Genomic DNA, 10,150 nt, shown 5'->3' with positions numbered 1-10,150 from the left:
GTTGAGGGATGCCCATCAGAGTTTAGTTGAAACCACGAGGTCGTTCATTGAATCCAAAAGATGAGCCTGGAAAGCGTCCATGCCAGCTTCTCCCCATGTTGTAGAAAGGGAAGGGAGGGGCTCAAGCCAGGGGGGCGTCCGGTGTTTCTCGGTGGGCCGCCGTACGCCTCTAGCTGGGGGGAGGGCCATTCCTGGAGCCATTATGGTGGCGGTGGCGGACTCTGTCGGTTTGGGTAGAGTGGCGGGGGAGGGGTGGGATTGGCCGGTCTGTTTGACATCCTAGGTGGGGCGTAGTTCACTGTGTTACCTGTCGACTCGTACGGTCTCGGCGAGGATGGTCCCACTCGTGCTCCCCTGTACTGGTTCGGTTTGGGAGGTCCGTTATCCCGCCAGTATTGGTTACTAGCATTCCTTGATGTGTGGCCTTCGCGATTGTCGTGCGTGTTTCTTCCCTCATTCATTCCCTTAGTGTATGAGGGAGGCGAGATGTCGTGGGTGCCTGGTCTTTTGTAGCTCTGGCGCCGGGGAGACCTGGGTGGAGTCCCAGTGCACTGGTGGCCTATATTTAGCAAAGGGCTATACCCATTCATGCAGATAGATAATAATGACAGGAAAGTTAAAACCTTTCTGCAACGAGAATTTCCCGAAGTTAGCGTGTTTTTCAAGGATGCACTGGCAGCATGGCTGGTCTTTCAGTTCAACCATCCTGATCATTATTCTCTATCCAATCAACAGCAAATATTGTGGTTTAACTCAAATTTTAAAATTTACGGCAAACCCTTTATATGGACAGACCTCCTCGACAGAAGTGTCTTGTTTGTAGAGGACGTGCTAGGCATGAATGGGAAGCCCCTGACTTATGATTTGTTTGTTAAGAAATTTAAATATGTTCGTTCTAAAAACTATAATATGATAGTTTCTGCGATCTCTCGCAACGGTTCCATGAGGCCTGAATGCAGTGGTGCGCACTTGCATGTACTAGGGGTGCAGGCCTACTTTGAAGAATTACCAATGCCTGACTGGTTGTTAAAATTAACAAAAAGATGTATAATCATTTCATGGAGACCTTTATAACAAATCCAGTTAAAATCATGTCATACTGGGAAGATGATTTCAATGAAGTCATACCATGGAAAGAAGTGTTAATTTTATCATACAGACTTTTAATGGATGCCCCAACCAGAATATTTCAATATAAATTACTTCATAAATTCTTAGCCACAAACACGATATTGCATCTCTGGAACATTAAAAACTCACCAAATTGCTCTTTGTGCGGTTAGGAGGAAGAAACACCAAAACAGATCTTTTGGAACTGTTCTAAAGTCATTTATTTTTTGGAATCTTTTCATGACAGGTTCCAGGACAAAACGGAAACCAATCTGCAACTGAATGAATTGAAAATAGTGTTTGGGGATCTGAATGATCAATGCTCTGCCATTTCCAATTTAATCATGCTGTTAGGAAAAATGTACATTTTCAAAAATCGCCGGGGAATGTTAAAATTGTCGAACTTTGTATCTTTTGTCAAATTTTTTCATGATTTGGAGATTAATATTGCAAGAAGAAGAAGAGGGAAAATACCAAAACACATGGATAAGCAGGGGAAATTGTATTCTGCATTTGAGTAGATGATTTAGGTATGGTTTTAGCGTTTTTATTGTTTGTAGAGTTTTTATTGTTACTGTAAAATAATTGTTTATTCGTTTTTTGTTCATGTATCAGTTTGTCTCGTTTTCAACATTATTGTTATGTGTATTGAATCTGAATAAAGATTGGAAAAAAGTTCTCATTGTCTCCTTTTTCATGGTTCCAGAAACCGTGGACATTTTATAGAACGGTAAGATTAGATTGCACAGTGCACACTCTGCAATGCTCAAACATAGAGTGACGTTCACTCCATCTGACGGATTTGAAATTTGTATCATAAGCACTGATTGGTCGTCGTTTTATGCGAGGCATGAGGTGATTGGCTTACTAGTATTTTAAGTCAGAATTTGAATAGCCGATGGCGTTCCAACTAAATGCTAATTGTCTGCCTGATGTAAACTGGCGGGATGCCAAGACAGCCATTGTTAGGTAGCTTAGGACATAAGAATATTGCTGCAATGGCTACATTATTTCCATAAAAAATCCTTCCCAGCTAGTTACTTCAGTCAGTCAAGGTATTAAAACACCGCCTGATTGCCGTAATTAAGAAAATCGAGAAAAATTACAGGCGATATATAATTATATACTATCAAGGAGGCGAGGCTATAAGATACTGTTTTTGTGAAGGTGTCGTTTGTCCAACTTTCGTTCCGTTCGTCCCCTCAAGGTATTCATTCACATGAAAACAGGTACCGCCTGATTGCCGTAAGTTAGAACAATATCGAGCAAAATTACAGGCGATATAATATAGAGCAATCGAACGGTAGGCGAGGCTATAAGATACTGTTTTCATGAAGATGTCCGGTTCCCCAACCAATGATAACCGTTTGTCCCTTACATGTACGTTTAGTCTAAATACAGAAGATTTTAAATGATACCATAAAAGTTTTTTTGCCATTTAAAATACATTTTTACTAAGGAATACACCATACTATGGAGGTTAAGCTTACAATGCGAGAAATAAGGGACGTGTTCTGAAATGTAGTAAAATGCTGTTGGGCGTGGGACCCGTCAAGCATTTGTGTCCAAGGCTAGGCAAGAACTCCTTGCGAAGTTCTAAGTAACAGAGAATGAGCCCTAAAAGTTTGCTATAACCTACAATAGAACGATATATTACTGTGGAATTCGGTATTTCAAAATCGTGTTGAGAAATGTATAGAGCGGAAGAAATTATTGTTTTGGTTCAGGACCGGCATTTTCTAAAACTGGCCGGGTTTCTGAACCGGTTAGAAGCGCATTGTTTGGCAGAAATATTTACTCATCTTTTCGTTTTTCTGATGAAACACACAAAAAGTACACCCAGGAGAGACCCTGCATTCTCTCCAAGCAGAGGTGAAAATGAGATCTGGACGTTTGAATTTTGGACGTCTTGGTGGTTTTTTTCCAGCTATATGTGTATTTATTCAGTTTTTATTGAGTATACCAAAAGGAAAGCTGATGAAGTAGAAAGCCCGGCAAAAACTAAAAAAAAAATAGAATAAAAAAACGTTCAAAACAAGGTAAACCTGCAGGATGCGCTCTTTTGGTCTAAAGCGACTTCTGGATATAGCAAGTTCGTATCCAGGGTGCACTCTTTTGGTCTGAGACAACTTCTGGATAGAGCTGTCACGTGTACAGGATGCGCTCTTTTGGTCTGGGACAAATTCTGGAGAGAGCGAGTAGGTATCCAGATTAGCCTGACTGAACCTCGCCGGCCGCCGGAAGTCCGCCACCCCATGGGGCGAGGAGTCATTAACCTCCGGCCGAGATCTTGTGTAACACACGCTAGTATCCAGATCTGTTGTTTGCTAGCGACGTTGCGAATGGAGCTCATAGTGACTTGCATTCAATATATCATGCCTCAATAAACATTCTGGGACAGTTACATAGTTAAGTGTGCACAACGAAGTGTCGCTATCCTATAACGTTGTTATATATATGAAGAACCAGCAGCTGAGTTAATTTTACGCTAACTCTGGGCGAGGAGAACAAAATGGCGGTCTTCTAACCACGATAATCACATGCAAGATAGTCTCCGCCTCCTAAACCATAAAGCCCCTCCCAAAGTGCACATCCTGGATAAACACCGTTGCTTATCCAGGGTGTGCTGCATTGACGCACGTCCCCGTGTCCTAACTAATTACAGTCACAATAGATAGCTGAGAAGTGCGTTATTCCCCTGCCTTACCTCCATGGTTAAACACGGCTGTAGCCATCCTTAGAAAATAGGATCCACATGGCAATCCATAATCCGTACACACTTTTTGTTCTTTACATGTTCACACAACATCGATCGAAAATGAGTCTTGGTGAAGCTGTATATTCTGCGTTCATACCAGGCTAAACCCTACTAAAGAATAAAGATATATAAAACTTGGTATAAACGGGTTCTAAGTGTATCCCGGTGTTCAAAGTTAAACTTTGTGCACCTGGCCCTTTGTGCTCATTTTTGCTCATTTCGTATTATAGTTATATATAACGTTATATAGGATGACCTTGGGTTGTATGATGGGTTGAGATTTTAAAAGAAACCTAGATATATCACTGCAGTAGATCTACTAGTAGACGAATATTGCGCTTCATAGGCCATGATTGTGGCATTGTGTTGCCGAACGGCACCGGTTTAAAAACAGTACAGGTATATTAGGATATACCTGTACCGTAGGCCGAACTCAGTAGGTTCCTTTGGCTACTATTGTGTCGGAATGATCTTTTAATTCCTTCGATCTATGAACAATTTTCCGACAGTAATAGTCAGTTCGGTTTGAGGTGTGTTTGAGTCAGATATTCTTTCAGATAAAAATGTTTTTTGTAAATAACATTTTAATGAGGTTAACGCAGTAATGACATTTGAATAATTGTCAATAAAATATGGCACTATTTGTGGTGGTTCTAGATATATGCAGCTGATTTCTGCCATCCCTTATAGAAATATTGAAACATTCTTATGTGATAAATATACAGGTTGTTGCCGGTAAACCTTTACAGCGAGACAGCTCCTGGATAAAACAGGTTAAGATCAATAAGGATATGTTCACATTATTTTTCTTGTACCATTATATTATTTGACAAAGAATTTGGTAGTTCTTACGCAAGCCGTTCAGACACTATCTGAGATGAAAGTTGGCGCGGTCCTTAAAACCTTCTATCGGTCTGAAAAGGGTTTAAGAATCTTTAAAGAAAGGGTATTTCTTTTTTTTTCACCAAAAAATAGGAAAAGGTCATAATGTATGATTTTTGTACGTAATGTGGACTCAAAGTTTCACACATCAATTCAGCAAAACAATTGAGCTGGAAGCATACTGATAATTTCTAAAAATTGTTCTGAGGTCCGTGCGCACCCCAGGGTGACAGATTGATCAGTCCGGGAAGGTGTAATGTTGAGGATAAAAAAAAGAATACACAAATGTTCCTTTATGGCATGCGGTCTCCGACCTAAGATATTTTATCTTCGCCAAGAAGGTTGTGTTTTCAGTAACGTTTGTCCGTCTGTACTTGGTAGATGGGTAGGTCTTGATGAGACCTAGAAATTATTAGATTTGCCCCCTGGCTGCTTTTATTGGTACTACAGCAGAACTTCCGGTTTTGATGTCTCGCGATCTGGATATGCTAGGGTCACGAATTTTGGTTGGAAGATATTTCTTAGAATAAATAAAAATTGACATGAGTTTGTGCCCCCTAGCAGCTTGTTCAGGAACTGCAGGAGCGTTTGTAAAAAAAAATAAAAAAAAGATAACCCAAGAACTGGTACATGGTAGACGGATTGTAGTTTTTTTTGGCATGTGAGTAGCTGACGTGATGCTTGACATAATCAGATGAAAATTATGCAAATCAGGAGCTAATTTACTGAGAATGGAACATTGAAACATTGGAACACGTTTTACTAAGATTGGAACATTGTTGATTGCGTAATCCTAGAGAATTTGAGGTCGTCCAGCGGGGTCAAAATTGACCCAAGGATTTGTAACGAAGATTTTCTTACAAACTGCACTTGAGTTCTAGAACATTCTGCTAGGAACCCAAACTAATGTCACCTATTTTCTAGCACAAAAGCTTTAAAAAAATAAAGTTTTGTACATATTCTAAAGATTTTACATTCATGACTACCAATCACTTTTCAAACATAGTTTGTCCTGGACAATTTCATATTTTCACATTTCATACAATGGTGTAAGAGATGACAACACGTATGTAGATATCAGTGATAGTTCTCTAGGGATCATTTTTGTGTGCAGGTTTTTTTAAAATATTGTCGCGTGTTATATATAAACCGATGCATTAATTTTAGAGACATTTTCTTTAGGACAAAATTATGATTTGCTTCCACAAAGACACAAACACACAGACAAACACAGAGAGAGACAGAGATGGATTGGATGGATTTACGGATGGATAGATAGATAGATAGAAAGTAGATAGATAGATAGATAGATAAGATAGATAGATAGATAGATAGATAGATAGATAGATAGATAGATAGATAGATAGATAGATAGATAGATCGATAGATAGATAGATAAATAAATAGATGGATAGATAGATAACGTCGTAATATTACCAATCTGGAAACTAACATTTAAAAACTGGTGTTTAACCCTATCTAGACCCGGGGGGGGGGAAGTGCCCGCGCCAACTTTGATGTCACATAGCGTCTGAACGGCTAGAGCTATAGAACCGCCAAACTTGGTGACTTTTCCTAAAATATTGTTGGCAACAAATCTTTATCAGTGGAATAAGATTATGATTTTTCTTGTTGCCATGGCAACGGGTTTCTGACAGGCATCTTTTGCTAAATTTAATAATTTCCGTTTCAACAACAGAATTTTATGGGTTCTATGTCAAGTTACACATGGTTTCTAATATTAATAACATCTCATATAATTATATGTAAATTTTATCATAACAAATGCATAATTTATGCTAATTTCATGACGTCGTTGGCCAAAATCCAAGATGGCGGACCATATCATTAGATCAGGTAAATACAGCTTATTTTCCTTAAAATTTCATCAATACTCCCATTTCTTTTTACAAAAAAGGTTCATATGAACGTCTTTAGTCTATTTACAATGTATTTTAGGCTTTATCCTAAAAAAGATATTTTTGAAAATTCAAGATTGATGATCCAAGATGGTGGATAGGTAATATATGCATGACGTCATTTTATGATGTCGCCGGTGTTGCTATGGGCAACATAAGACTCATTACACCCTAATATTCTGTCATAAACACTTTTGGTAAAGTTATTTCGTATACCGTTTAGTTTTCAGGGAATAACCTATCTAGACGGTTTTGGCCGATAAAATCACAATAATGACGTCATGATGACGTCATATTACGTCATAACGACATTAAAATTGTAAGTATCATAAATTTTTACTAGTACACCATTCTTTGAAAATTTGGTGGTCGAAAGAGCCCCCCCCTCCCCGTCCCACAAAGCTCAAAAAAGCCCGGTCTAGATAGGGTTAAATCCTGCTCCAAATTAAAGGGTCGTCTTTCTATGCAATTTGTGGACGTTTAGTTTTTTGAGTTCCCTTCTCTGCAATTCCCTTGTAAACGAACGTTCCGGCATTGCAATCCACCTGCATGTCGTATTTTTTTTGGCGCTGTCCTTCAGAACAAAGCCATTCATAGAAATTCCATTTGGCTGAAAAACTTTAAATTCCTTTTCTACTTCGTCCATTGTCACCCGACCAGATTCCAGGCAGGCGTTTCTTAGTTCTAAGTTCCTTTCTTTAAGCTTTTGAACTTCGTTTTTCCATGTCAAAGAAAGGCGGGAAATGTTTGACCATAATGTTTTGTTATAGTGATCGAACAACATGGCGTCAGCCTTATTCCAATGAAGAATTTTCCTCGCCATGTCTGCAGTCACGTGATGTACAGACTTCTCGCTCCTAGAGTTGAGTTTGAAAAACGTGACGTCATCGATGTCCCAACACAGAGCATGTTTCAATAAGATGATAGATTCTTCAAAGTAATCTGATACCAAGACAACAGAGAAAATCCGATCAAGTTGTTCAATAATGGATTTTATTGTCTGCTGTGAGGTCAGATCCCTGTTGTTGTACCCAAGGTCGTAGAACATGGAGTTGTGCGAATGCGGTATCTCCCCGAATTTCCTGACGTAGTATGAAGGATTGTCGAGAAATGTCTCTAGTGCGTTTGGCTGGGATATGTTGTACATTGGACCAAATCCAAAGTACTCAAAAGACGACTCAAATATATCTACCGGGTTTCTTACTATGGTGACATACACGGTGTCTTTTGGCATGAGGTCCCGGATGCTGTCGTAGTGAAATCGCATGTGATGGCACAGGATGTTGTAAGCCGTGCGGTTGCCAAGGAATTGCTCCTGGAGGACATTTGACTTTGAAAAGTGGCGATGATGGCTCAGAATACGACCAGGATAGGGTAGGGCAAATGTTAGATTCCTGGCCAGGCCGTACCTCATAAGTATGTTCTGTACTGTAGAACTTGCCGTTTTGTGCGTCTTCAGAAACACCACGTTTGATTTCGGTTGGCAGTTTCTAACGATTCTCTTGTCTTTTTCGCCATTAGACGTTTTCCTATCACTTATGGAAACCTTAAGATCATTAAAGACGCTTCTTCCGTCACCTTTTTTTTCGTCACTAACCGATCGAATGGGAAGGTTGGTAGCAGCTTCCAAGCCAAGTCTGTGTAAAAAAAAACGACAATCAATGAAATATTACTCGATCTTTCGTTATTTCCCTACAATTAACACTCTGAGGTAAACGTTATACACTATTGTCTAGTGTTGTTAGCGGATTAAAGTTGCCCAGGACATTAGACAGCCGACATGAGTTGAGCCAGTTTTAATGTCGGATAGCGTCCGAACGACTTGTGCTAGGGCCACCAAACTTGGTGACTTTCATAAATATTGTTGGGAATAAATTATTTGCAGTGAGATAATTCTTCATATTTTGTGTTGCCATGGTAACGGGTTGCTTTCAAGCATTTTTTGGCAAAAACTAGTAATTTTGGTTTAAACAATAAAATTTGCAGGCTTTTATTCTAATTTCCACGTGCTATCTAATATTAATTGAAATTGAAATAACAGCCGATGTAATTCTATGTAATTTTATCAATAATTATGCATAATTCATGCTTATCTCATAACGCCATCGGTCAAAAAAAAACAGGATGGCGGACCATATAATGAGAAAAGGTACATTCCGGCCTTTTCCTTAAAATTGTATCGCTGCTCCGACTTTTTTTATATTGAAGGTATATTTTAACCTATGTTGTCTGTTTTCCTTGAATTCTTGAAGCTTTATTTTGAGAAAAAAAGAATAATTTCCAAAATTCAAGATTGACGATCCAAGATGGCGGCTATTTTAAATATGCATTACGTCATTTTATGACGTCACTTGTGTTGCTATAGGCAACATTTTTAGTAGACCTTAACATTCTATCACAAACACTTTTTGTTAAACTTCTGTTGTATACTATTAAGTTTTACGAGAATAACCTATTTTCATGGTTTTAGGCAGTAAAATCACAAAATGACGTCATTATGATGTCATATTACGTCGTATTGATATACAAAATACTAGTAGTTACTATGGATAATTATTACTAGTAAACCATCCTCTTAAAATGGTGGTCATATGATATACCGTTCACGAGTTCTGAGGGGGGGAGGGCGAATGAGCCCCCTTCCAGTCCCAAAGATCCGCAAAAAGCCCAGTAATAAGTGACCTTCCCCGAGGTGTATATTTTGTGATAAAGCCTTGTCAGTTGCTATAACAACCGAATAAAACCACCAAGTGAGCATAGCGAATAAGATGATTTGATGAGATGGTTATAGCATATTACAAGGCTTTACCACACCGTATACACCGAGGGTCAGGCTGGTCATTAACCTTACTATAATATAGCCAATCCAAACCTCCATAATATAGAGTGACACCTCCCTGTAAACACATACAATCGTAGATTATAAAATACCGTTACAGTATCTTCCCGTCCGCTACCGGCTGTTCCTATACTGTGCATCTTTTTCCCGGGGGATCCCAAGGACACACATGTTAATGTATAAATTGGCATTGGTTAATTCTTCAAGAGGAAATTCTGACACTGCGTTGTCCATTGTATACCCTTGACTGTGATCTTTTGACCTAATCCACAAGGGTTTATGTTCACTGGAACATAAAAACAGAAATTGTATTCCATCTGGGCTATTTTGGGGTTATCTGGGTGATTTAGAATTAGACTTGTCTTTTAAAGTCATCTGACGTCATTTGGATGTTGGGGGGGGGGGCGAAATATGATTTCTTTCCTTCTGCTAAAATTCACATGTGTTGACATGGCCCATATGTTCTTATACATTGCTGTAAGAACTGACTTGATAGGAAGATGGTTAACATTTCTATTCAACAAGGAAACACACTAAAATGTTTTAAAGAAGCAAAACCCCTTCATAATAGTTCAGTCCCGTAATGGTAAAATGTGAATTTTTATCATTATCTTCAGTGCCCCCGAATAAGGGGTGCAAACA

The 10,150-nt window shown here is 39.0% G+C and overlaps 1 protein-coding gene across 1 annotated transcript in view; it reads right to left on the bottom strand.

The window, feature by feature from the left end:
- Nucleotides 1–200: 200 nt before the first annotated feature.
- LOC109473127 (galactosylceramide sulfotransferase-like) overlaps nucleotides 201–10,150 on the bottom strand; it is a 13,566-nt gene continuing 3,616 nt past the window's right edge. Inside the window, exons 2-3 of the mRNA XM_019773033.1 lie at nucleotides 7,215–8,306; nucleotides 201–531 (exon numbers count right to left, since the gene is read on the bottom strand). Coding sequence (XP_019628592.1) covers nucleotides 201–531; nucleotides 7,215–8,306 — 1,423 coding nt within the window. The remainder of the gene's footprint in view (nucleotides 532–7,214; nucleotides 8,307–10,150) is intronic.

The sequence above is a fragment of the Branchiostoma belcheri genome, unplaced genomic scaffold, assembly GCF_001625305.1.
Source record: "Branchiostoma belcheri isolate BF01 breed outbred unplaced genomic scaffold, Haploidv18h27 scaffold100, whole genome shotgun sequence".
NCBI classification, from domain to species: Eukaryota; Metazoa; Chordata; class Leptocardii; order Amphioxiformes; family Branchiostomatidae; genus Branchiostoma; species Branchiostoma belcheri.
The sequence above is the reverse complement of the archived record's forward strand: the minus strand, read 5'-3'. Positions and strand labels throughout refer to the sequence as shown.